The sequence below is a fragment of the Peromyscus californicus genome, unplaced genomic scaffold (genome assembly GCF_007827085.1).
Source record: "Peromyscus californicus insignis strain IS unplaced genomic scaffold, ASM782708v3 Scaffold_5__1_contigs__length_169319896, whole genome shotgun sequence".
Classification (NCBI taxonomy): Eukaryota; Metazoa; Chordata; class Mammalia; order Rodentia; family Cricetidae; genus Peromyscus; species Peromyscus californicus.
In genome coordinates, this window is record NW_026294573.1 from 167,258,669 (window position 1) to 167,286,647 (window position 27,979).

Consider the following 27,979-nt stretch of genomic DNA (forward strand, 5'->3'; position numbering starts at 1 on the left):
TCAGTTATGTAAGTATTTAATTAGTCCTTTAGAAAACCTCCCGATTAGTAAAAGTAGGCTTATTTTAACAGCCTTAAACATTGGTCACTTTTTAAACAAGACATCCTAAAACAAACAAACAAAAGCAATCACATAATAGTTCATAGTCATTTACAAGAGGATGGTACACATGTAGATACAGAGGTAGAGATTCACTTTTACAATGTTTCACTAATACACATATACCAAATTCAAGGCACAAAATAGTTTGCTTTACAAAAAAATACTGTAAAAATGTCATTTGCTGTTCTACAATGTGAATAAACCTTTCAAAGAAATCTTTACAGCCTTCCACAATATTCCATACAAGATTTGTTCCCCACACTAATCAAGAGTTGGCACAAACATGGGTACTTTTTAATGCAGAAATTCCCATTTTCAGAAAGTTTCTTTGTAGAGCTGCTGTGTTCTGTCGACAAGGTCCCCCTCTCCCAAACACGACTCTGAAGCCCCCCCCCCCCCCCCCCCGCCCCCAGGAAAGGGCACTTTCTATATGCAGCAAAATTCACAAGTAGAAAATTTACAATCTTTTTGATTAATCAGGTCTCTAAACATTCTATTTAGTATTTCAGGGATCGAATTTAAAAATCATCTAATATTTCAGTCATAGTAGTGTAAGAGAGAGACCCTCTGGCCTTGGTTGTGATGTTCAGTCAGTACTGATCTCAAATTGACATCAGAAAGTCCCCTTTATCAGAGCTAAACCCCCAGACACCATGAGCAAGCCACCCACACTTGCATGAGTGGAACCCAGAACCCAAGACAAAACACAGCACTGTCAGTCCTTAAACGCACAAGGGGACCAGCTGGCTAGACTTTCACGATCATGAATGAATGAGTGAATTCTGTGGGAATTCAGAAGAATCATACACATGAAACACACTGTAGTCATCATTTCTAGACTTTCTGTTCATTAAAAAAATAATGATGTCACATAGTGCTTGTCTAAATACTGGACTCATTTTTAGGGCCCTGTCTAAAAAAGGCCCCATTGGCAAAAACCCAAGCTCACATTTTTCAAGCACCCTAGTCAGTTAATTTACATTTTATTATTTTTTAAAAAGTTGATTAGAAAAAAAAGTTGACGTGGGGTTAGAATCCAGAGGCTGTCAGTACTGCTGATGTGCATGGACTGAACCACCCTGACAGAAAGGGCACTCCATACAAAGCACTCTTAGATTCCATTTTTTGCTTCATTATTGTTTGTGGCTTGTTTTCTTTGAGCAATAAAGGGATACATACACTTGTCGGCTCCTAGAAATCGATACATGCACACAACTGCTTCGAAAGGAAGGATGCTGCAAAGGAAAGGCAGAGTTAGTTAGCAAATGGCAGGCCATGCATTCCCTCAGGTCGGGGGGCGGGCAGGGCAGGGCAGGGCCCCTCACTTACCTCTTCATGAAGGTCACGATGTACATGAGGCGGGGGGTGCAGATCATGGGCTGGTCAGTGAGGATGGCCTTCATGGCCTGCTTCACACAGTAATCAGGTTTCAGAGGGGGCAAAAAGGGCTCGATTTCTTTTCTGGAATTTTATATTAAAAAAGAAAATTCAGAATTAACACAATATGGAAGACTGAAAACAATACAGCAAAATACTGTGATGTGAACTGAGGGACAAGATTTTCTGAACATTTTGTTTCCTTCATGGTATTTTTGTTTTGCCTCACATTTTCCTACTATAAACACACTTCATTTTTATCATCTAGTAAATAAATTAGGAGAAAAATAAGCAAAATAAGTTGGCTTTTCTGTAAAATGAGATTAGGTTGTTGAGATGCTTTATAAGATGCATTTCAAATCATTCTGATGCTTTCTTTGAATAGAAAAGGAGGTACATGTTATCACAAACATTAAACTCTATCAAGCGGTGTAGCTTTCTCTACGAGGCAGGGCTAAAACTGTGCAGAAGCAACTCTGCTGCCTTTTCTAGTATGAAACTGCCAGAGCCACACTTCACGAGGCTGGCCAAGGCCTGCTGAGCTATAGTCTAAGAACCCACCTTCATTTTAATACGGTAAATCGCATGTTAAATACTTCACACAGCCACTTCTTTCTTACCACTCATTGTCTTATCACGGCTTTGGACCTCTGCACCTGCCACTCTGCTAAGTGGAAACCAGGACCCTCAGCAACAGGTTTCCATGTAGAGCCAAACTCACACACCACAGGCACACAGGCACAACACAGGTATAGGCAAGGATGAGAGGCAGACCCAGAATTCAATTTCTTGTCTCTCTCTCATTTTTCTTTTTGAGCTGGGAACCAAACCCTGGCCTTGCACATGCTAAGCACATGCTCCAACACTGAGCCACATCCCAGGCCCTAGAGCTAATTTCTCAGTCTAGACTCAGCGCCAGCAGGAGACTGCAATGACTCAAACCACTCTCCATCACTTGTTTGGCTCATTAAGAACAGTCCCCAACAAACAGGGGGACTTGCCTATTGTCCTTTGCCTTGCAAATTCACCCAAGCACAGCTCTCCATGTCAGCAAGTGTCCCTGCTCATTCATGGTTGTGTTTACTCTGTTGAAAGCCTGTCAGGTAAAACCCAATGGTTAGGTATTTATATTCCTTCTCAAGTGTGAGAGGATTCCATTTTATTGTTAGTAGCTCTAAATAACTTCATCTTATTGTGTTGAGTCTAGCTATATACACTTGCTAGAGAAAAGAAAAAACTTTCAAATCTGTAGCGTGACATTCAGTCTTTTTAGAAAAGAAGGCATGTTAATCCTTTGTGACGGTGACACTGTTTTATATCCAGGTCAAAGTCACATTAAGGACTTTTCTCCTGGAGCCATCATCTGCCAACACTAATAGTAGAGAAATGAAATAACTCTTAACGATGTAACTTCTAAGAAAAATCCTGGGTATTTTACGTCCTCCCGGAAGATCGAGAGAAGCCCATTCCTGTCTGATACTCAGAATTAATCCCAGCATGGCATCAAACCCTCACTTGTCAATCTTATATATCCACGTTACGGGGACCTTAACTGGAGAACTTCCGTCACTTAGCTAGGTCTCACTATGTAGCCCTGGCTGGCCTGGAATTCACCATGTAGACTAGTCTGGTCTCCAACTTGGGACAATTTTCCTGCCCCTGCCCCTCAAGAAGTGCTGTGGGATTACAGACATGTGCCACCACTCAGCTCCGGCTGATCGTCTACTGACAGTTAAAGTGACTGAACATCAACCCCACACATCTTCCTAATGTTACTCTTGTATCAGTGTAACACGAATTGCTAAACTGTCTTTCAATAAAAAATCCCAAGCCAGATATTGGGGTGAAAGCTGAAAGATCAGAGAAGCAGAGCAAGCCATGGCCACCACCTCTTCCCTTACCAGCTCCTCAGCCTGAGAGGGCTCCAGCCGAAAGAGCCTCTAGCTGAAAGGGGTTCCTCAGCCAAAAAACCTTTAGTTCCTGTCTCCTCATGTCTTATGTAGCTTTCTCTGCCCAGCCATCCCTTCCTGGGATTAAAGGTGTGTGCCACCACTGCCTGGCTCTGTTTTCTCTCCTAGATTGAGTCAATTTCATGTAGAAATCCAGACGGATCTCTGCCTCCCGAGTGCTAGGATTAAAGGTGTGTGCCTCCACTGCCTGGCTCTGTTTTCTCTCCTAGACTGAGTCAATCTCATGTAGTCCAAGGTGGCTTTGAACGCACAGAGATCAGTCTGGAGCGCTAGGATTAAAGGTGTGTGCCTCCACTGCCTGGTCTCTATCTAGTGGCTTGTTCTGTTCCCTGATCTTCAGGTAAATTTTATTAGGGTACACAATATATCAGCACATATCAGTAAGAAGATGGGTTTCCACTGACCTGATTCGGCAGCCTCTGAACATGCCTGTGTCTACAAGGTAAGGGCAAACCAAAGTTGTTTTAATTCCATCCTTTTCAGCAGCCTTTAGCTCATGGCTCAGAGATTCGTGAAAACCCACAACTCCAAATTTACTGGCACAGTAATCCTGAGCAAGATGAGAGAGAGAACAGAAATGCTGAGTCTACGTACATGTTCCCAACTGATCTGCAGCCTCCTGGTCCCGTTTAGTTAGATGTTCATTACAGAAGGTTATAGGTAATGAAGTAAGAGAAGGAAGCTGTTGTCTTAAAGGACCTCTACAGATGTGGTTCAGAAAAGCAGCAACATTTTTCAGGCAATCACAGAGACAGAAGAAGGCTTTTTGCCACATCAACCAAGCATCATGTTACTTTGGGGGAAGTCACTGCAAAGGGTCCTATGAAAGCTAAAAGGCTGCAGTGAAAAAATGCAGGGAGCTTCCCTTTGAAGTGCCTGGAAACTTTACAAATGGTCTCTTGTCTAGTGAAGGAGACTGAAAAACCTGTTTGTTTATGTTAACACAAGGAGAACAAAGCCAAGTTAACTTGGGCTATAAGCTATTATGATCTAAAGTTAAAACAGCAAGAGCCACCACATCTTCTGAACTTCAACTAGAACTCAAGAGCACATGATACAGAAATATTGGCATATTTGCAAGAAGTGCTGTTTTCAATTTTCTAGGCATCTGTAAGCCAAGTCTTAGGGAACAATGTGTGCAGCTGTTTTATAATCTGAACACAGTTGAGAACGGGTTAAGAAGCCCAGTTCTACACAATTATACAGCACCTGCCCCTGGCCATAAGCACCTCATCTACTGAACGAGCAGCAGGCAGCTCACTTTTGGCAGGTGGACCAAAACAGAATGGGAGCCTTTGACCTCACATATCTGTTCTCCCCACACTGCCATGACACTCCATGGGTCCATTCTCGACCCTGTGCCTTCTACCATCCAGCAAGGCTGCTAATGAAAATGGGCTCTGTGAGCACTGGCCTGTCCCCCTCTATGCTGTGACAACTTGGTAAATTGGTCCCGGTAATTTTACGGCCGAGGAGGAGGACCCCTCCTCCACAGCTGGTCCTGCGTTAGAGGGAAACACCGCTGGCTGACCAGAAGGTGTGGAAACAGGTCTCTTGTGATGTGTTCACTGCAAGACAAACTGTGGGAATGAAGAAAATGCTTTGGAGCTGACAAACCTCAACTCCAGCAGTGCTGAACAGTCCCAGGGAGCTGGCGACCGTCACAATGTGGCCATGATTAATCTCCAGCATCGTCGGAAGAAAGGCCTTGGTGGTCTGAAAGAAGCAAGATGCAAGCTTTAGAATTGACAGGCCACATCTCCTCTAAAGCCCAGATCACAGAACAATCTCCAAGCTGTAAAAATTACATTTCCCAGTTCATCTGGAAACATCTTCCATCTATCACAAAGAGACGCTCCTTTAAGTGTCTGGCTAACTTAGCACCTTATCATTGCCCTGCTAGGCATATTATAAGCTGTGACCCACAAAGCTATAACCCAAGAGCTTTGGGGGCTGACGTCCAGAGATGAAAAGAAAGTCATTAGGAGAAGGCTCTTTATCACCTTTCAAGTGATAGCGATCTGCTAATCTGAACCACTCCTGGGTCAGAAGCCTTCTCATGCTCATGCCCTGGTTCAGCTGTGTTCTGGTCTATGAGCAACTGCCTGCCTACCCACAAGCAGGTGCCCCATACTGTTGGTTTCCTCACGACAATGTTTCCAAGGTGACAGACCCATGAATGAAGAGCCGTCTTGGTAACAGTACCCAAGGTTTACAGTCAAAGTAGATTAGCAGGAGGTGAGGTATTTTAGAACATAAGCATTGGTAAAGTACAGACCCATTTTAGTGGAAAATAGTGTCATGATGTGACTGCTGCACTGACGGGACACTGTAGCACTGAAGGATCACAGTCCACTGTGGGGCACCTGCAGGGTCTCTCCCACAAAGGTAGACATCCACCCACTCAGGGTAGCAGATAATAGAGCAGGCCCACAACAAGGTGGCAAAATCAGAGGGGGCATGCGCTTCTTACTAAACCACTGCCTCCTGTCTCCAAGACACAGGCTGTATTTAAACAAAAAGATCCTTCGAATTACTTAAGATGATCTATAAACCATCCCACCAGGCTCCCAACAGTTTTATAACCTGCTTCTTAAAAGAAAGCAGTGAAGAGCAATCTGTCCATGGTTGAGTTATGGTCTACCGCCAGCACCAGTCCCCATGATTTATGAACTTAAAAGACAAAACACTGCACAGCCTCCTTGGAGAAGAGCTGCGTTCCATTTCAGACACTCTCCTGCTAAGGTATCAGGCTCTGAGCATGCATTTCTAGTGTTTGGATAACTCATGTGGACAAGATCAAGAACAGTAGTCCATTAATTTTGAAGCTTTCCATGCCCCAATTCATAGAACAGCTGCCAGATGACTCTTCACCAAGCATCTCAGGGTCTTGCCAGACTGTCTCCTGGATCGTCACATAGCACCCCATCCCCCAAACCACATCCCGTTTGTTTGGGTTCGTTTAAAACCCATACCAAGCTGACTTTTATCTGCCCTCATTCCTGTCCTATATAAACCAAAGTGTAATATTAATTACTCATTTACCTAGTTTTTAGATGATTTTCAAATGTTCCTTATCACTAAAATCTCCAATAATATCTTCACTAATTTTTAAAATCCCTATAATTCTTTAAGGTATTTTGGTCTTCGTGTATATGATATCAGTGATTGAACCCAAAGCATTATATAGCATGCATGCCACTCAAAATACAGCCCCAGGTCATGCTATTTAATATTATTCTAGACCAACTTGACTTTATCTACATTTCTTAAAGTTGTATAGTGTATATCATTCACCCTCAGAGATTATTATATATTTTACAGTGTTTTCATTCTGCTTGCTTTATACTTGTCTGGCTGTCCCAGACAAGCTCAGAGACATAGATCCATCAGTCTTAAAATACTGGGGCAGAATCCCTCTCACACCACATGGGGCCGGCACACTGTTGCTGTCAGGAACACCAATGTTTTGGTTCTATTGTGTTTCTTTGTAGCAGTAAACAGGAGCAGGGCAAATACATACTAATAATTACCTTGGTCAACCTGATACCACAAAAGAGCTGGTGCTCCAGGCCAGTTAAAGGCCCGACTTTAGGCTCTATAACTTATATGTGGTTGTTACAGCATAGAGCTGAAATGTAATTTACAGAGGAGCACATACACTCCAAACTAAAGGAGAAAATACATCCTGAAGTATGAAGTCTTCTAAATGTCTAGTTAAGATTAGCTGAAGGCCTAAAGCTTATATTTTAGCTTTGCTCATTTAAAAACTGTGTATGTGTAACTGTTTTCTGTATGCACATGTGTGGGGTTAAGGTGCACACGGGTGCATGCAGAGGTCAGAAAACTTGTGTGTACGTACGTATGTGTGCGTATGTGTGCGTGTAAGTGGGAGTTAAGGTGCACACGGGTGCATGCAGAGGCCAGAGGGCAACATCAGGTATTCTCCTCTATTGCTTTCCCACCTTGGATTTTGAGACAGGGTCTCTCACTGTCAGAAGCTCACCGATTGGCTGGACAGGCTGAGTGGTGAATGCCAGGGATCCATCTGTGTCCCCGCAAGCTGCAGCAGGCTTGGATTCACACCACCATACTTGGACTCTTTGTGGGTGCTGGGAATCCAAGTCAAGTTCTTACGCTTGTACAGCAAGCACCTTATCAATTGAGCATTGCCCCAGCTCCAGGAGAATGTATTCTTAATGCTCATCTGCGGTCCTTCCTAGGGACTTATGAGCCAACCTATAAACTCACTGTAAGCTGAAAGGGCATTTCCAATACCAAATCTACTGAACACTCCAGCTTATCTTGGCCCACTCCAAGTGTGCTCAGACCACTTGTGTAAGTCTATAGCTGAGCACAAGCACAGATCGACTGCAGCATCTAATGCTAGGCCGGGGAAAGATAAAAATTCAAGGCACAAATCCTTCTGAGCATATTACCATTTCAAATCATCACAAAGTCAAAGGAGCCCAAGTCAAACCGTTCTGAGTTGGAGGGATCGTCTATATTAAGTTTGCCTAGTGTTGAAAGACAGGGATAAATTTAGTGCCTTTTAACTTTTTTGTTTTAAAAGTTCTTAATGTAGGTAAGTACAAGGACTTGACATTATATGCTAAGAAACTGCACAGTCTAAAATGCCAGTAAGATCTTGGTCTTCTTGCTTAGGTGACTGTGTTCGGCAACTGCTGACTGAAAACCCATACACCAGGGTAGGTGAGATCCTGATGAGGACCAGGCTTTCTGAGCTACGATCCTGTCTACAGGTGTTAAGCGACTAACCCAGATCCCCAGCACAGAACAAAGGCAGGTGACAAGTTCCCAAGTAGATTTCAACTGCAATTTGTTGCAGAGTCCTGAAACTGATTAAGGTCCCCTCCTCCCTCCAGGAAGGAGTCTGGTGATATCAACGTAGCTACTTGACAGGTATTCCCTCAACATCTACTATCTGCAGGTACCATGTAATGATCTGGCCAAGCAGTAGTTAGTAAGCCAAGAGCTGGTGTCCCATTCCTGCACTCCTGTCTTTGAGCAGAATTCTGTACTCACCTGTGCATCAAATCTAAGTCAGTTTGAGTCTACCTTTCACAGAGACAGTTGGTACACAGTGTCAAAACAATGGGATTTGGATCTAATTTTGCTCTGGTGTCCCTGGACCATCTCACTCACCAGCAATGTCATCTGGAAAGCGAAGCTACTTTGTGTTTAAGACAGGGGGCAGAAATAAAACAATCCAAACATGGCCATATAATTAGTCTTTATGTGTGCACTACCAACACTGCTGGAGAGAATGAGTGGCTAGTATATGGTATAGGGAGGGGTCTTTTGTTCAGTTACGAACCTCTTTTTAGTCTTAGTTTTTAAAGTAACGGTGGTCAATATTCCATTTGAAGCACATGACTTCTTTGCTCATACAGAGGCACAAACCTCTGTATGAAGGAAATGGAATGTGCCTTTGTGTATTTGACATTTTAAGACAAAAGCCCATATTTTTATTTAGAAAGTGTCCAATTGGAGGTGAAGCTATAAGGCACTACACTCCTATATATAATGGGTATAATACACCCACTATAATTTTCTGTGGACACTAGGAGGTAAGGCCATCTGAGGCCACACAGCCTGCAGGTCCCCTGCCTTACGCTTTGCTAAGCAGTGACAAGCCTGAGGTGACTGGTATCCACATCAGGATCTCTCCAGTGTCCCTGAAGCCTGTGCCCCTGGCCCCGCTGAAGTCAAGGACAGGTGACTGCGCACTGAGGCTATTATTTACTGCCCTGCTGCCTGAAGGAATATGGGCAACTACAGCTTGCCACAAGCACACTCGCCTGAGGTCTGAGGTACGCTATTAAATAAACTTTGCCTCTTACTTTGTTAGAAAAATACTGCAAATGGGTGACTAGGAAATACGGCATTTTCAGGAATTTTCTAGAGCAAGCCGACTAGTTTTCCTTTCTGACTCTTCTTGCCCTCAACAGTCGGCTAGATGACATCTGAGATAGCATAGAGTATTCCGTCCTTGACACAGCTTGACAGCACAAAGAAATCTGGCACTTGGCAATGAATTATTAATGTGCACAAATATTGTAGCATGTGTGAGGTGGAGACCAGCAAAAGGTGAAGTGCTAGTTGCCATGACACCAGTCAGTTCAAGCTAAGGTTCACGATCGTCACCTCTGTCTCAAAGAGTCATTAGAAGAACACACAGGGCAAATCGGAGCCTCACACCTAAGTGACTTCAGGTAGGAACTCCAGCATGTGCGGCATGTGCGATCTGAAAGGGGTAATCGGGAAGTGCACTGACCACCAAGCCTGTGTTAAGTCAACTGGAGAGACCAGAATCTAGACAGGGTCTTCAGGCCAGGGAGCTGGTTGGGCTCGTTAGCTGATGCCCACAGTGGTTGGTAAGGTTTCCTAGGTCCTGACTTAAATTCAGACAACTGTACTCTGCTTTATCTTGTTCACGTGTCTAAGAAACAGAGGACTTACAGTTGGAAAGGACCTAGGCCTGTTTAGTGTTTGTGCCCTCCCTGCCATTTGTAAAAACGAAAACTCTTCAATAACTGACTCAGGCTGTAAAGTGTGAAGAGAGGGCTTCAATAATCTGTGATTAACTTTATTCCAAGTCTCCAACACCTCAATCTGAGGGCAGCTAAGGACAGTGGTGAGATTAGAAAGGAAAAGAACGAACGAGAAAGTGGCGTTCTATGTTACTATCTGCACAGTTCCTCGGGGTCCCGCTTCAAGCTCTGAGCACTCTGGAAGGGACTGCAGGGTCACATTGACACTCTGCGCAGGGCCTGCCTAACAGAGAAGCAAGTGGCTGCAGAGGGACAGAGGGACACTGCATGCTGCAGCTCGAGGAGCCTTTGAAAGCTACGTTTACACCGAATTAACTTCCAACAGCCCGCTGTCCAGACTGCTCCGGGTGCCCTTAATGACAGACTGGGCAGCATGGGGCCTGCAGTGTCACAACCAATCAGGTTCAACAAAGGATGTGGAGAACGTGGGACCCGGGAAAGTCTAACTTCAGAGATGTGGAGAGGCACCGTGGAGGTGCAGGGGAGACAAGCAGAACGTGTTTCACTGATCTGAGCTATTTCAGGTTCACAGACACTAAGGGGAAAATTAATTACTCTCAACAGAAAAAAAAGGTTTCACACTACATTTTTATACATTTGCCAGACCATTCTATGAACAACTTCAGAAAAGCTATCTTAAAAAAATATTTCAGAGTATTGTGTCTCAGTTGAATATTCAAAGATGAGTAGAGGCTCATTGCCCAACGGGATCATGAATTATATTACTGTGGGAAATGGATCAACAGCTCTGACATACATAGTTAAGGGTTTTCCTATCTCCAAATGACAGCATGATATACAAGTTAGGGAAGGAAAAACTAAAGAGGAAAAGGAGGAGCAGGAGAAAGAGGAGCAGCAGGAGGAGGAGCAGGAGGAGGAGCAGGAGCAGGAGGAGGAGGAGAAGGAGGAGGAGGAGGAATACCACCGAGAATCCACTGAGCAAATATTTCACACATGGAATGTTATGTCCCCTCAGTAGCAAATATCTTTCCTTGTATTTTGCTCAGTCTACCTGTGTTGCTACCAGAGTCTTTATCAGGCTCACAAAACAACATTCTGCTTATTTACAAGACCATCATGGAACCTGGTGGCACTCCTCTGTGAGGCCTGTCACTGCTCCTGGAAAACTGATTCAACTGTGAAAACTTTTTGTATATGTGTATCTGTGTGGGTGCATATCTCTTTTGTGTGTGTGTGTGTGTGTGTGTGTGTGTGTGTGTGTGTGTGTGTGTGTGTGTGTATGTGTGTGTGTGTGCGCGCGTGTGTGTGCCTGCCAGAGATAGGAGTCACTCCTTAGCCATCTACCTTTTCCCCCTTTGGATAAGGCCCCTCCCAGGGACCTGGGACTCAAGGATAAGGCTACACTGGTCAGCCAGTGAGCTTCAGGGATCCACCTGTCTCCATCTTCCCAGTGCTGGGATGACAAATGGACACCATACCTGGCCTGTGTTATGCGCATGGTGGGCATTAACCTTGGGTCCTTCAAAGCACTTTACCAACTGAGCCGTCTCCCCAGCCCCTGGAGAAAACTTTTTAAGGCACTACAAATAGAGCTAATTGTTTAGAAGATTAATAGGATCAATCACTAATATGCTCAAAGAGTACACACGCTGACACGTAACTCTATGTAAGGAATGAATGGCTAAATACCTTGAATTTTACAGATCTGAAGATATCACTTTGGCCATAGACAAGTGCTATTTAGTTAAAGCAACATTTATTACAAACATACTTTTAGCTGAGAGATAAGGTATATTTGCTGGGAATGTACTGATGAATTCTCTCAATGCAGCTGACAGATCCTGCTGTTCATGGAGCTGCCGAGAGCCTGTGCTCCTTGTCCCAGCTGGGACATTTGCAGAGGCAGAAAGGTCTCTGAATACTTGTGCACAGAGCCCCAAGGCACTGGAGCCTGGAACTCCTATCCTCTTAGCCTTAACACCACTTAATTTCCATTAAATTGAGACACAACATTTGTTTTAAATGCGGGGGGGGGGGGGGGGGGGGGGGGGGTGTTTGAAAAATGTCACAAGAGTCACATTTGTATTGGAGCTGCACTTCCTGGCCTTTAAGACACTTGTGACCATGAAGCTATAGGGAATGGTTTAAAGCTGAACAGCATCAGCAGTTAATACTTGACACACATGCACAAGAAGACTCCCTACAGTTGCCCTGCAACCAAGAAGCTAATAAAAGCTCAGCTTTTCAAATGAACACCTAGATGATGACACCATTAGTTATTCAGCAAAAATAAATGCTTCATTAACTTGTCTTCCCACTGTTAAAGACGGGATGAATGTAGCCCAGGGCAGGAGCTGTGATTCCAACATTCCCTTACCATGCAGGGCCTGCTGTACAGAGAGATCAGGAAGGAGGTGACAAGACCATCTGCTAGGAAAGTGCACTGATCTTCGGAACCCAGAAGTCACAAGTCCTGACTGCCAGTTACTTAACCTTCCTCTCCGTGGCTTGACAGAACTCATTTGTGATACAAAAGGAGACCTCCAGGATTTATGCTTGACAGTCACAATTCTCCTTCCTCCCTCAGCACCTAGCACTCACACAGGTCCACACTGCACCATTTCTTCCCTAAGCTTCTCGTAAATGACTCAATAGGGCATCAGCTCTATTACTGCAGCTGCCAGCATCTGGTGATCAGTAAAACATCGACTCGTTAAATATTTATTTGTTGTTGTGGCTGCACCTTTTCACATAGTTTAACGTGCATCCATACCTTTTATCTATTAAAAACGACAAACTGTCTGGGAGAAACACTTGTCATTTTTTTCTGTTTTACTTGAGTCTGTGGCAGTTCCATGTGTTAAGAGAAACAATGACCATGGGTTTTGAAATGCTGTTTCTCCTCTGCTCCCCGCTGCTCCCTAGATGATCAAAGGAGAGGTCCAGAGCACTCAAGCTCGGGCCCCTCACCTATTTAATAACTCGTATGGAATAATGAAAATAGCTCAGAAAATTGCAGCCCTATCGCCTGAGGAGTGGCAGGTTGTTGCCAAACCCCATGTCTCATACTTGTACCCCTTCCCAGAAACCATAATTAAGACAGAGCCTCTGAAGGGCAGACACTGTGGTTGTGCACTAGTGACCAGGAACCCCATCCAGAAGGCACAAGCACACCCATGCCAGCTCAGCCGCTGCTTGTAGCAGGAAGTCTCTGGCCTGTTTCAGAGGCCCCATGACCATCAGCCCTTGTAATTCACAAGTATAAATAGTTCAAATTCCTCTCTGCTTTCTAATGTGCTTACAACAAGACTTTAAAAAGACTTCTTTATTCAACATGGGGTAAGTGTAATCAAGGGGTTAACTCCTGAAAAATGTACGCTACCTGTGCTGAGTTAGGTGAGGCTAAAAACACAAAGATAAAACACTTGCGACTCTTAAGGAACTTTTGGAATTACAGAAACCACCTTTTCCTATAAAACATATATCTGGGAAGTTCTTCTCTTGATGTCCAGGCCACATACCACCAGCTATCCCAGAATTCCCAAGGGGCAAACCAGGCCCAGTATATTCCCCAGGTGCCTGTGGTAAGTAGCAACATGGGATCTGGTGCTACAGCTGAACGTCACAGACTCCAGACCACCGGGAAGTTTGGTGTCTTGGGGGCACCTCAGGATGCTGATGCAGCACGCCTCTCCTCTTCACCCGATGCCAATTCCACCAAGCCGACAGGAAAAAATGTCTCCAAAGGTTGCCCATGCCCCATGAAGGCAAAGCCTTAAAAGCCATTCTCTAAGGAACATGGCCATCAGTAAAACAAGTTCTATATACAACCAGAATGATTTTCTCTTAAGGTTAGGAATACATTCTGTGCTGAAAAAAAAAACCTACAAATTTTTGTGCTCAATATCCCATCACGTTTAGTTTCTATAGCTTTACACTACTACTTTACAACTAAGAAATCTCTTTGGGAAGGGCAAAAATACATCTGGGAATTGAACAATATTAAAGAGTGTGTGTGTGTGTGTGTGTGTGTGTGCGTGCATGTGTGATGCTGGAGTTCCATGCCATGCACACGAGGTGTGCACACTAAGTGTTTTACTACTGAGCTTCCTCCCTCAACAAGAACGACACTACAAGGTAACAGGAAGGTTGCAGTAATCACATTAGTCAGCTCCAGCTAACCTACCCCAAATGCTATTATTAAACTGTGAACTCTGAATGAGAAAATGTCCTTTTGAGCACAGCAAGTATATGTGACACCCGCCCCCCTTCGGTCAGTCAACAATCCTGAACGGTCCCAAGGTGCCAGGGCCCTGGGCTGGGCGCTGGGGCTCAAGCAGAGCAACACGGGCAAACCATGGCCAGAGCTCAAGGTTCAGTTCTAAGCAGGAAGAACACAGCTCTTCATTTGCTGCCACTCAGCTTACAGCAGAGGGCAACAGTGACTTGGACAGACAAGGGAACAAGGACACCCTAGACTTGCCCTTTCGTACCCTAGATCTGAACCTAAATTAAAAAAATAAACCTAGCTGGGTGTGGTGGTATTTTTCTGGAATCCAAGCACTGAAAGGCTGAGACTGGAATACACTGAATTCCAGGCTAACTTAGGCCATATAGCAAGACTTTGCCTGGAAAATAGGTAATAAATGACTCGGGTGGGTAGTTTCAGGAGAGAAACTGTTTGCTGTGTAAGTGGGAAGACCCTAGTTTGAATCATCAGACTCTAGGTAAAACTGAGCACAGTAGTGTGTGTCTGTCATTCCCGAGCTCCTATGGCAAGATGGAGCACCCTCAGAAGTTCAGATACTCATCATGGTAGTCCCAATGACAAACAAGAACCCTGTCTTGGACAGGGTGGGAGGTGAGGACAGACACTCAAGGCTGTCCTCTGATCTCCATAGGAACACAGGTATGTTGTGGAGTGTGTGCATCTGCACTCACTCATACACAGGAACACACACGCAGAGACAGAGACTGAGACAGACACAGATTGTTTTCTGTTTAAAGAAAGAAATCTTGATGAGGGTGGGCTCCATCCACAGTGTTCCACAGGCCATTTGCCTAGTTTAACAGGCTGGTTAGCTTAAGAAAAAAGGAAGGAGGGGGTTGAGAAAGCTGGGAGATTAGAATGAAGAGCCTTTCCTCTTCAGACAGTCACAACTGCCTAGTCAGATGCAGATTCTCGAGGGGAGGCTGGGACTGCCGCCCTTTGGACTCCAGTGCTGCCACTGCTCTGGATCTCCTTCGAGTTAACCAGCAAGGCAGGCACCTGCTCTGTTCAGCACTGTGCCACCATTTAAAGGGCCCCAGTGCCTTGTATGGAGAGATGACGGCGGGGTCCACAGTATGTCTCTTTGCCTTGGATCATTTTCTGCACTAGCATGCCCCTATTTCCATTAGAACAAGGTCTCAAAGATACAACAGAGTTCCAAATCCACAGATGCTCTGAAGGTGGGGCCGTTGAGACAGTGGCCCTCCCACTTCCTAGCTTTCTTTGGAGCAAGTCAAGCCCAGCTTCCATGCTCTGATGGGCCTGTGAGAAACCCACCTAGGAAGAGATTACTTCTGTACAAGTCAGGTGCCTCGGCAATAGTCAGCTGGTGGAAACTCCAGGATTTTGAAAATCCACGATTAAGGTTTTTAACGAGAAACCTTACAGAGCGATGTGAATTCTGATCTCGTAAGATACTTATGAAACAGAATTAAGGTTTTTGCATTTTCCAGGAGCTAAGCAAACAAAATCAACCCACTGTGACTGAAATCTTGCACCACGCACTTACAGGGCCTTGCTCATCTGTCCATGTAGAAGAGGCCTTCTCATGAGCCATCCTTTCAGGTCCAGTTAGCAATGCTGACATAAACCAGGAAGGAAGCTGGGTGAGCAAGGATGCAACCACATGACTCTCCAAGATCTTGGCCGCCTCCAATATAGACATGGGAAATCACAGAAAGGGCACCGAAAAGCCTGGAGCTGGACTTTGATAATAAAATTCTAGTGTGACATTGATTCTTCAGTCTAGAATTTTACATGCATGTCTAATTTATAGAGCAAACTTTCTGGGGATATTAGCTAGGGTTAATAAGTTATTGCTAAACTTATCATGCTAATAAAAATCACATTTGAAGATTCTTACATTATACTAGAGGGCAAAAACTGTAAGTGAGTCACAGGAAAATCTACTGTACAAGAGCTTTGAACAAGTACTTAACACGTTCTAACTTGGAGCTCTCGGCAGAGGGTCTGGGTCCTAGCGCCTGCCTGCCTGCCTGCCTGCCTGCCTTGCAGGAGACCTTGAGACTGCTGCTCTACCCACCACTGAAAGGATAATGGTCCTACTTAACTCAGGCTTGCTCAAATGAAAGCCGCTCCGTGTTGATGAAGACTCTGCCAGTGTGTTCAAATGCCACAGAGAAAGGACAGTGAACGGACGCAGGCTTGTTAAGGGTCTGTTTGCAGGCTGTGTGGGCTGAGTGGTGTCTGTTTCGGCTGGGTTGCTTCCTTCTTTCTTCAGGCTCCTGCACCTCCTGGTTCTTACTACATATAGTTGCCAGTCCTCCCTGCCCGCCGCACAGCACCAGCCCGGACTCTGGATTGAAACCCCGGTTGTCAGCACCAGAGGAAGCCTGTGGCTCACACTGCTGAACAGTTGTTTCACACGCCTGGCCCCTTTCTTCCAGAATCCCAGAGGATGCTGGGAAGCAGAAGAAACACTTCACAGTAACACCTCTCTTCTAATTCTTTTCTTCAGTCCTTTTGGATTGAGGGCTGAAAACAACTGTTTTAAATGTGAACCAAAATACTTGAATACAGGTTAAAAATACCTTACTACAAGTCTGTGCAGAAGTATTTAAAAGAACTGATCACACCAATGACCCTTTATGTTTCTTTCCCAAGAGACCTTAGAAGCGTCCCATTTAAAAACCCTTGAGAAATCAGTAGGGGGCAGTATGCTAATTACAATTTGCAGGTGGGAAAATTGAGGCTTTGAATTTTAAGTTTCACTTGTCCTCAAAATACCCATGTGTTTACATAACTTACACTACAAATATTTTCCCAGTTACACTGATTTGGGAAGTGTTATTTTGAGCCTTGTTGCTTAGAATAACACTAAGAAACCAAACCTCGTTAATATTCAAAAGCTCCAGCACTAAGGTATCTGAAGGAAAAGCAACAAATCCTCATTTTGTGCAAGCAGCAAAAGCATCTGCATGAGCTTAGAAAGCTTCACAGACCAAGGAACGTTTGGCTTTCAAATGTGAGTTTGTTCTGAGTGTCTTGTCATTGTAAGGGGCTGGTGTGGCAGCACTCACTGTCCCCCAGTAATGGCCCTCACTTGTTAAACATTCCAGCTGCATTTGTTGACACTTCTGTGATTTCCAAAGGAGATTCCTCTTCTCCCTGTTCACTTAATTTTAGGTTCCAAGCATTTAGGAAAATGGGCCCTGACAGGTGTGCACTTGAGTTTTAAGAGAATTGATAAATACAATGAAAATGAAAAAAGGAATTCATGAACAGTCCACACTTAGGAAGCGCATTCCCGTGGGTGAAATCCTTCTTGAAAGTGGGGATGTGGAAGCCTGCACAAACCCAGAGATCCAGGTCACTGAAACTGGTCGGCCAGGTATGCCACGGGAAGTGTGACTAAATCTTGAGGCCATGCTCTGCCAGCCAAGGTTAAGTCACAATAGAGGGGCATTTTCTGATGCTACCTTCCTACTCTATATGTTCAGAGAAAAAAGTCCAAGCTCCCATTCCTTGAGTTATTTGCTAATTATGCTTGGGGGACGGTGGGGGGAGGGGCAGGGGACGGACTCAGTCTGAAAGGAGCTTCCGGATGGCAGACAGAAGTCAGAAGGCAAGGCTCTCTGAATAGTTAACATGCTGCATTGCCCTCTGAGATAAGGAATCACTAATTAATCCAAACAAGATTAACACATTTTAGACTGAGTTTGGGAATTAGAGGCTCAAACACTGGATTTAACTCATTCAAGTGAGGCAGGCGGTGGATCCCTATTCCTGGTGACTGTTAAGACGTTCTCTCTCTCTCTCTTTTTTTTCCATACTCTAAAGATTAACAACAAAGGGTCCTTTCTCCTAGAGAAAATCTAGTTATGTTTTATGTTTGTAGGAAATAAGATATAAATCTGCCCTGCCATGACACCCCCTAGTGGAACTTTAGCAAAGTACAGTTTGGGGGTCCAAAAACATCTTGGGTACAGGCTGTTTCCCTAATCCAAAATGCCTGGAACCAGAAGGGTTTAGATTTTTTCCATATTTGCATATGCTAAATGTGATGTCCTGGGGGTGGAACTCAAGTCTAAACACAAATTTTATTTAAGTTTCTCATATATATTTAGCCCAAAGGTAATTTTATATCCATATTTTGCTTCTGTTTTGACCTTATCATATGGTTATTGTGGAACTTTCATGTTTCTGATCAAGGGTTGTTCTTGTTTCTGGACTTCCAGTGAAACGGACTTTCTCAAGGCCAGCGGCCATGTGTACCACAGTCACCTGCCTCCTGCTTATCACTGAACAGAACAAAAACAAGTAAATAAACGAAGCATGGCCTCTGCAAATTCACCCACAAAGCAGGATCTGAGGAAAGGCAAGCCGGCCGTTTGCCTCCACTCAAGAGGCTTCCTTTTAGTTTCTGAAAGAACTGAGGCAGAAATTTAGGTGACTCTGCTATTATTTATATCCCTTATCCCAAGAAAAGCCTTAAATAAAAGGGACTCCTACTTAAAACTCTTCTAATTCTCAAGTAAGATTATTAAAGTGCTGCCGGTAATTTTCTGACTGTCAGAAAATTAATTCACTAAGGTCACAGAATCAACCCATTGGAATTTGCAAAGGTCTTGAATGGCTCACAAACAACTGGACCACAAACAAATTTAAGGGGAAAGAATAAAGCGAGAGACTGTGGGCGGCTGTATGTTTAACTGTGGCATTTGTGGCTCCTCCCGCTCCCCAGGAACCAGTCCTGTGAATGGCTACAAACTGTGCCGAGGGCACTCTCCATTCAGCCTTTCTGAAAAAGCCACTCAGTGTGGGCATCAGCGTGGGTTAAAGAGTGCCCCACTCTACACGTCTTCTAGATTAATTTCTACTTGGGCAGATAATGAAGAAAGCCCTGGGTAGAGAAACTCTTAGGCACAGAGAATAAATACCAACTTTGCTTCAAGGAATGGAGATAAACAGCACAAGTCACGTGGGATCAAACAACAAGGGGCCATTCCTTGAACCGAGAATTTGGGGACTGTCTATGAGGGCCTCCATCTTATAGATAAAGACACTACTTGGCGTTGTTTCTCTTTCACAGGTGTGACGTGCATCTGTCTGTCTCTCTGAGACATGGAGTCACTCTGCAGCCCAGACTGCATCTAATTCACGACAATCCTGCCTCAGTCTCCTAAAATTTGGGATTACAGGCATAAGCCATCATATTTGACATTTTCTGAAAAACACGATTTGACTTTTGTTGTCTCCCAATAAAACAAATTCTTCTCAAGTGGCAGAAGCACTTCAGTGAAGCATGGCTACCCAGGGCTCTCAGGACAGTGAGGCATCTGGTCCAGCTGAGACTGAGAGAGTACCAGGGGACAGAAAAGGTGTTGAACTGGGAAGACAGATGATAATCAGTTTTGGACCGTTCAAGACACCATGCTAATGACCTTCGACTTCCCACTGTAAGCAAGAAAGTCACACAAGGCTTTCAGTGGCATATTTCAAACTCAACACTGTTTAGATAACCTGGGTTGGGCAGCAAATCGACACAGGAAAGAAGTCTGGAGGCTCTTTAGAGTCCAGGTGAGAGGTGACAGGGGCATGAGGATGAAGTGGAAATTTGTTCAACGAGGACTTGGTGGCTCATGGATGGGCACAGGCTAGACAAGTGCTGTCAAGCTTGGTGACTTCGCCAGGAGAAAGGAGTAAAGAGGGAGTTAGCTTAGCATCCTCACAGGAACACGGGGCCAGCCAAGAGAGAGTCGCATGAGCTTGCTAATGGCCAACAAATCAGTTAGGCAACGGAGACTGATCACCCAGTTAGATAGACACACAGTGAGAACTGGTGTGAGCACACAACACTAAGGAGCCAGTATGTTAAGGGTGGAGGAAGGGGAGCAGGTGCCTACACCTTTGCATGTCGAGGAGGTGATGAAGGCCATATTCTGCGAGAACACAGGCTTCCCTTAGTATCAATCAGGCAATGAGGGAGCACTGCTAATTCATTGTCCAGACAGCTGAGAAGTGAAGGAACTGGCCACCCAGCAGTGTTTCCTAAATAAGTCTGATAAGCAGGCACAGATCACACTGTATTAAAGATGGGGCTGAGCTTTTGATATGAGATAGCATCTTGTTCCCACCTTACACCAGTAACGAAAAGTACATTTTATCATGTTGTAAAATCTGACTTTTAGGAGCAACAGATTTGGGCCCAGCATATATCAAACATAGAAATTCAAAATTCAATACGCATGTGATCTCTTTCTGTGTACAAAGTACAGTCGTACATGCCTCCAGGCAGTGGCCAATCTAAAGAGATGTTTCGTCAGTTTCCAACTACCACAGGAACCTGACAAGGTATGCCAACTTGGACCTCGGCTCAGACACTGTCTTGATTTCTTGTGCTCTCACACAGTTACGCACAGGACACGGACTGGGTAACAGAAGCCAGTTCTGGCATACTTATAAGTAGGTTACAAACTCCACATTTTCAGCAGTTACTCTAAAACAGGAAAGTGATATTCTATAAAAGATTTAGCTTTATAATATTATAGTATGAAGGAGAAAGCATTAGACAAATAATTTTATGAGTACTTTAGAAAACAACAACAACAACTATTAAATTCTAAGCCTAAGAGAGCTTAAGCCAAACTAGATTTCTCCAGTCAGGGAATACAGGAACACAGCATAGAAGATTAAAAGGCAGTACATCACGTAAGAACTCAAACATTCATTACCAGAGACCATTCTGGAGACATTAGGTACAGCGGTAGCACACTAATGTCGCTAAGTGCCGCCTTACTCTGATCTAGCTGGTGGGCTTTTACTTTTCTTGGATGGATTTTAACTAAATACACTTTAGACGTTTGGATATAGATAAATGCTGAATTCAGTAATTAGTATTTTAAAACTGTGAAACCTTTTAAGTTAAGTGGTCTATTAATTAACTACCAATTATCTTGTCTGACTACCATATCAATAGAAGTAAATTACTGACTAGCGATCTGACAGATTTAGTCCTTTACCATGGAGAATTTCTTCTGCACATAAAAGGCCTGGGGTTGAATACCTCTGCTTTCCTCTTTTGGGTAATCAAGAGATCAGTTTGCCATTTTGATAAAGGCCAAACAGAGCTCCTTGGTTAAAAAGGACCTACAGATAAACTCTGGCTCAGAAACGAACTAAGACTCTACTCCTCTCCAGAAAAAAACAGTAAGTGAAGCTGAGTTAATTATTTTGGGGAAATGTGAGACTGCAGTCACTGTGTGGGGAGGCCAGGCTAGTACGATACTTGGTAGAATGGAGTGTGTTTTCAAGTTCTTGCCTCTCACTGAGACAGCATTTATGTGAAGGACTTTGATGCCAGCATGCACTTGTTCTCAGTGGTCTTATTCCACAGCAGACAAGGCTGACTAAAGCCTCCCCCCACATCATTCATTTCCTGAGTGGAGACCAAGAGAAGGCCCCTGGAAGATCTGCTAGGGACAGACCAACTCTGAAGGCTGGTGTCATGGCTGACAGAGGGCTGTGCCAAACACGAGAGCTAATGGAAAAGCCTCCCTGCCTGCAGGAGTGTATGTGGCTCAGCAGGCAGGAAGCGACAGCAATACAGGCTCTCTTCTTGAGGCCTGAGTCACAGGGACAATGAATGATGGCTGCCATGGATTCAATGTGTGTTTGATTCACACTGGTACACTAACAGCTATCTTCTTAAAAGCCTGAGCCTTACACCCAGGACTGGGCTTAGCACACTAAGGAAAAAAGAGTACAGAGGTGGGGCAGGGGAATGAAAAATGAGGGTAGGAAACAAAAGGAGATACAGACAATGAATGGAAGGCAGCTCTGATTTGAAGTCGATAGCTTGAGTTAGTCCAGAATGATGTTTCCCCTTTCAGAACCTACAGCATGGACCCATGTGAGTGCTCTCTGAATAGGTTACCTTCTAAATATTTAAGCAGAGCCCGCTACATATGATCAAATATTTATTAACTAAGTTAGAATACAGTTCCAGGTGTGTGTGGGGGTGTGTGTGGGGGGTCAGGTATAACAAACTACCATCAATCTGTCATCAACTTTGTTATGGAAGGCACAATGTAGACAAAGTTATTTCAAAAAGCACTTACTATGCACCAAAGGACAAAATGACAATATATGCCACAAAAAGTTAGCGGAAAGGGAAAAAAAACAAAAAAAAGTTTTACATAATTCATTTAACTGCAGCTTCACTGGAAAAAAAAGGGATGAGGCTGGGGGGGGGTGTGAGCTCGGGGTAAAGTGCTCATCTAGCATGTGCAGAGCCCAGAAAACAGGGTGTTGAAAGAGGCAATGCTAAGGCTCCTTACAGCTCCCGAATCCCAGGTACCGGTGAAGGCGGGGTGGGAGGGAAGCCCACACCACCATCTTGAAATAGACCTGAAGAGGAGGAGTGCAGGAGGGAGCGCTGGCCAGGAAGAGCAGTAGCTGGGGCTTGCAGGGCACCCAAGCTGCAAGTCCCACGTTAGGCTTGCAGGGCACCCAAGCTGCAAGTCCCACGTTAGGCTTAAAGGGCGCCCAAGCTGCAAGCCCCACGTTAGGCTCGTTCAGCCTGCGTGAACAAGACCTGAACTCTGAGTCAGGGTCAACACACAACTTGTTAGTCTATGAAAACAGACACTGACGGCTACTTAAGGGTCTGGCTCAAGAGGATCTGTCCAAACAGCTGAATGTACTCTTCGCTCAGCGGATCTACAATTTTAACTGGATGGGGCAACTTCTTTTCCCTGCCCAGGCACAGTCAAAAGACACACTGGTTATTTTCTCCTGAAACAAGAATGGTAGAAGCCAAGGCAATACATCTTGGAAAAGCCACCACTAACATTTTCGACTAAGAAAACCAGAAGGGAAGCTGAGTTCCAGTGGCGCTCAGCAATACTATTTCAACCCCCACAGCAACCACCGTAAAGATTAAAAGCAGCCTTCTTTTATGTTTCAGTTGCTAACTCTCAGCTTCTCCAAAGGTTTGTGAAGTCTTGGCAAGAAGTCAGAAATTCCAACACTAAAATGAATTTTCTGACTCAATATTGAAAATAAATTCTTCAGTTTAGATGCTTAGAGGAAAAACAGCTGGAGAATTCAGGAGCCTCCCATAGTTTAATACAAAGTGATGTCATTACCAACCAGGCTTCCAAGAACTCCCTAAACTGTGTAGTTAAGCAACTTCCCAAAGCTCAGCGAAGAGGGTAGGAAGGTGCAGCTCACCCTTGGCACATGAATTTGGGTTTAGGGGAAGAGTTGGTGTGATTTCTTCCTTAGGTTAGAAAGAAGCCAGATGCTGTACTAGATTAGTCTGCACCCTTTCACAGGAGGCTGTGGACTGTCTTTCTTAACATTAAATCCACACTTATTTCATATCTGAAGAAGATATGCTGCTGTTATGTGGTCCGTACTTACCTGAAGGCTGTGCGGTTCTTCAAAAACCTGGATACGTTTAAAATTTTATAGTTAGCAAAATGATTATGCGAGAATAGCCAAGAAGGTGAAGCCTGAGGGAGCTTGGTGAAGGCTGAAGTTCACAGTTAGGAAATCTTGCGTCACCTCCAAGGTTATCGAGGGGAAAAAAATCAGTGTCTGGTTAATATTAATCTCCCAATGGATGCGCATGTTTTCAAGGCGGACAAGGTAACTGAAATCAACTGGAATCTCTGTGGCAGCTCAACCACAGAGATTTCAAATACGGACACTCTGCTCTTCCGGCAATTTCTTTTCTAATCAAATGCTGATCCTATTTTAGTTTGCTTGTTTTGGAGTCAGGGTCTTGCTAGGCAGCCCTGGATGGCCTGAAACTCACTATGTTATTAGACCAGGCTAACCTTGAACTCATAGAGATCCATCTACCTCTGTCTCCCGGGTGCTGAGGTTAAAGCTGAGGCCACGCCTGGCCTGGGGAGTTTTTTTAACGCAGAATTATAAACACACAGGATTCTGACGAATTGACCTGCCAAGTCCACTCGGTTGGCCTTACTCGCCCGTGTCAGTTCTGTGACACTCGATGTCTGCTCTTTCAGCAGCAAAGTCTTGTCTGTTTGCACACCCACTGTTTTGCACACCCATGTACATATACATGTGTGTGCTCAATCCCCTAAACACTACACGGTGATCTCCTCACTCAACGAGTGAGTTCAGCTTATTCACATCTTCATTTCCAGAAGCTTGGAAATAAATTATATAAAGCTCACGTTTCCAAATAAAACATTAGGATAAGCTTCATCCAGGACCAGAGAAGAGCCTTGGTACTGGACAAGCAATACCTGAACACTTCGGAAGCCAGATTAAGTTTTTAAGCAGTTGCTAAAAAATTAATGAGGTTTAATGTGACCTATTTAGGAGAAACGGCTCTTTGTTGAGTTCTATTAGAAGATATCTCTGCCTGGGGGGGCGGGGGGGGGGGGGGGATAAAATCCTATCTCCTTGCCCTTTCTTCCTTCTCCCTTAGTGCAGGGGTATAACCCACAGCCCTGCACATGCTCCGTTAGCCCTCTACCACTGAGCTCCCTCCTAATTCTCCTCACCTCTCTTTACTGGATTATTTCTGTCTACATAAGGGAAATACAAAGAAAAAACTATAAAATGGATCAACACAGCATGCAAGTGTCTCATCTACCTTTATTGACAATTCAGCTAAAAAGTTGGGAACAGAAGACCCCTCGCTCTCTCTGGATGCTGCAGGATTGTTTGAATCCCTGGCTCACCAAGCCTCATAAATCCCCTTCCCCTCTCCGTGGTCCTTTCAAGGTGACTCATCTTGAGGCCCCAGATAAGCTGACACAATCCTGAGATGTCCACCATCTGAACAATGTGCATGGCCCAGTGGATGTTAAGTAGCTGCTAGGGTGGCCTGGCCACTCCCAGTGAACCACAGATGCTGATCTCAGAATTTCTGGCACTTTCTAAAATGTGGCTGAGCAGTAGTTTGGAAGCCTAACCTGACTTTATGAATTCATAAGAACCAGGGTTTTATAAACTCAACAGAAGCTAAATAAACAAAGCCAGGGCTTATCCTCCCTCTTGTTATTTTTACAGCAATCTTTCAAACTAGTTCACCAGTCAAGTTCTACCTTCTTGAGGAATACCGAAGGGGAGCAGCTTCAACTAACCACAGACCCGTGAGAGGTGGAGGAGTGCAATGGCTTCACGTTGGCACACGAGTCTTTCTTTCCCTGCCTTCTCACTGAGGACCCAGGAATAAAAAACAAAGACATTTATATTTACCCAGAAGTGTGCGTGGCAGTTGACCATCATGGTTCTCTCAATGAGCTCATCCGGACATTCCAGAAGGTGATGTCCAGAAACCACACCGGCATTATTGACCAGGACCGAGACCTCACCGACCTCCTTACGGACCCTTTCAGCTGTCAGGTAGACATTCTCCCTTTTGCCCACGTCACAAGTGTAGGTAAAAACCTGCAAGTTACATGGGGGCAGGATTTCCTCCTCACCATTCCCAGCTGTCAGCCGAAGTCCAGATGAGGGGAGAATGGAAGAGAGAAGGGGTACAAAAAGTGAGCCACATGGCAGGCAGTAGGACAAAAATCATACAAAGCCACAACACTACAGTGAGCTTCAAATTTCTAACACTGTAATGCTTGCCAATAATTCAGCTTACAGCTGCCTTCCTCCCCTGAAAGTCTTTGGGAATTACAGCAATTTACTGGACAACCTTGCTTAGGGGAAAGTCATGTAATTGTGGCAAGTCCAATACAAGCAGACCACATGGGATCAACTTGCTGGAGCTAGACACCTGCAAAGAACTGATCTCAGCCCAGAGAATAACACACATTACACATTCCTGTTTTCAGACGGGGGTGGGGAGGAGGAAGCCAGTGGCTAGAGCTCTACCCTCAAAACAGAAAGTCACTCCAAGGCTCACAAATCCAAATTGTAAGCAACAATCGGAACTCATTCAAAGCCAAGAAATGAATGAGAAGTTTCTCATGAAAGAATAGAGGTCACTGGTTTGTCTTGAAACTGATTCCCCTAAGAATTAATCTCACAGATGGAGTTTGGAAGTTAATATGCAAGTTTACCACATTGGAGTTCAAACAATATAAAATCAAAATCCCTTTCCTAAAAATGAATATTGCTTTCTCTTAGGTTTGGGCAGGGAGCACAAATGCTCAAATTTGTTGTCTCTCAACCCAAGCTTTGAAAACGTAACATTTTGAACCTCACATAAAAACACAGGTTCTGGTAAGTTTGGTATCAAATGACAGTAGAGCCCAAGGCAATCCAGCCACCATCAAATTTCCTAGACCGGTATCTAGAGCTGATCATGATCTCCACTTAGGTTTACATTTTTTTTTCAGATGCTAACTAGTCGTTAAGCACATAAGGTGCAGATTGGGGTACCCCAAAACCACGAAAGAAGTTTACAAAAGATCAGAAATCACTGAAGCCCTTTCTCAGGAGGAAGGGACTCGCTCTCGGTTAGGGTTGGTAACTAAAGCATTTACTTAAGGATGGGGAAACAATGTAATAATTTCCCGGAGTTAAAGTTATAGTGAAACCATCCAAAGAGCTCCAGCCTAAGCTGCTCAGACCTCACAGAAACAGATAACTGCTTCAGTCCATCGTGGGGACAACTTCCCAAAGACATTTTAGCTTCCCATCAAGCCACATGCAAGTTAGACTGGGAGATTGCCTTCGGATCTAAACCCGTGGTGGTAGCAAGGTCCCCCCTGCCTTCCAGTACTCGCAGAGTTTAGGAAACCCCAGCGTGGTGCCTAAGAAACAGGCTCTCCTACATGACTGGGGTTAACGCACTTCCAGTCCGATAACACGGAAAATCGTGCTCTCTCATCAAGGGGGCAAATTCCACTCGCCTTCCAGAAGACCAGCGGGGTGTTCTTTTCCTGCAGAGCCGGGCTGCCCATGACAGGGGTGTGTGGAGACCCTCCCGGGTTCGGGGAGGTTTGACCCAACAATGCACGGGCACTTTACCTTGCAGAGCAGCGGCGTCGGCCGCCTCCAGGTCCCGGTAGATGTGACGAACCATGCCTGCGGTCTCCTCGTTGCTCTGCGTGTTGATGTCCCAGAGAACCAGCAGCGCCCGGCGCCGGGCAAACTCCAGAGCAAAGAGGCGGCCCAGGCCGCTGCCCGCGCCGGTGATGAGGCACACCTGGCCGGCCACGCTCTTCTCCTTGGGCCGCACGAGCCAGCGCGCCGCGGCCAGCACGAACGCCCACAGCACTTTGAAAGTGACCACGAAGAACTCCACCACGATGTTCATCGCGACGCCCCGGGTCCCGCACGAGCCCAGCACCGTGACCACCTCACTCTCCCCGAGCCAGACAACCCAGCTCCTGGCCCCGGGAGCGCTTGTCACCGCGATCGGGACGCGAAGGCTGCACCCCGAGTCCGTCCGTCCCCGAACTGCCGCGGGGCTGAAGTGCGCGCGGGGCCAGTCCCGCCCGGGCTCGGCGGTGGCCACGGGCTGTGCCTGCCGCCCGGCTCGGCGCCTCCTGCTGGCGGCCGCTTGCTTGCCCCGTATCGCCCGGCCGTCCGGTCCCGCTGCAGCGGCGCTGACAGCCACGAGTTAGGCGACGCGCGCTGCCCTCATGGCCAAGCCGCCGCCGCCGCCGCCGCCGCCGCCCGATCGTCCCCTGCGCCGCTGCAGCGGCTCCCTCTGCTCCCAGGGCAGGGGTGCGCCGTGCGGGTGGCTCGGGTCGCCGGAGTTGTCAACTTGACTCAAGTTGCGGGAGGGTGCGGTGCGGGCAGCGCCGGGAAGGGGC

The 27,979-nt window shown here is 45.3% G+C and overlaps 1 protein-coding gene across 1 annotated transcript; it reads right to left on the reverse strand.

Annotated features, from left to right (window-relative positions):
* Rdh10 (retinol dehydrogenase 10) lies at window positions 1-27,593 on the reverse strand. Its single transcript, XM_052715831.1, has 6 exons — window positions 27,189-27,593; window positions 25,461-25,696; window positions 5,067-5,165; window positions 3,854-3,999; window positions 1,432-1,563; window positions 1-1,337 (listed from the first exon to the last, which is right to left on the reverse strand). Exons 1-6 carry the CDS (start codon window positions 27,475-27,477, stop codon window positions 1,214-1,216), a joined length of 1,026 nt encoding a protein of 341 aa, XP_052571791.1. The 5' UTR covers window positions 27,478-27,593; the 3' UTR covers window positions 1-1,213.
* Between the last annotated feature and the right edge of the window lie 386 nt (window positions 27,594-27,979).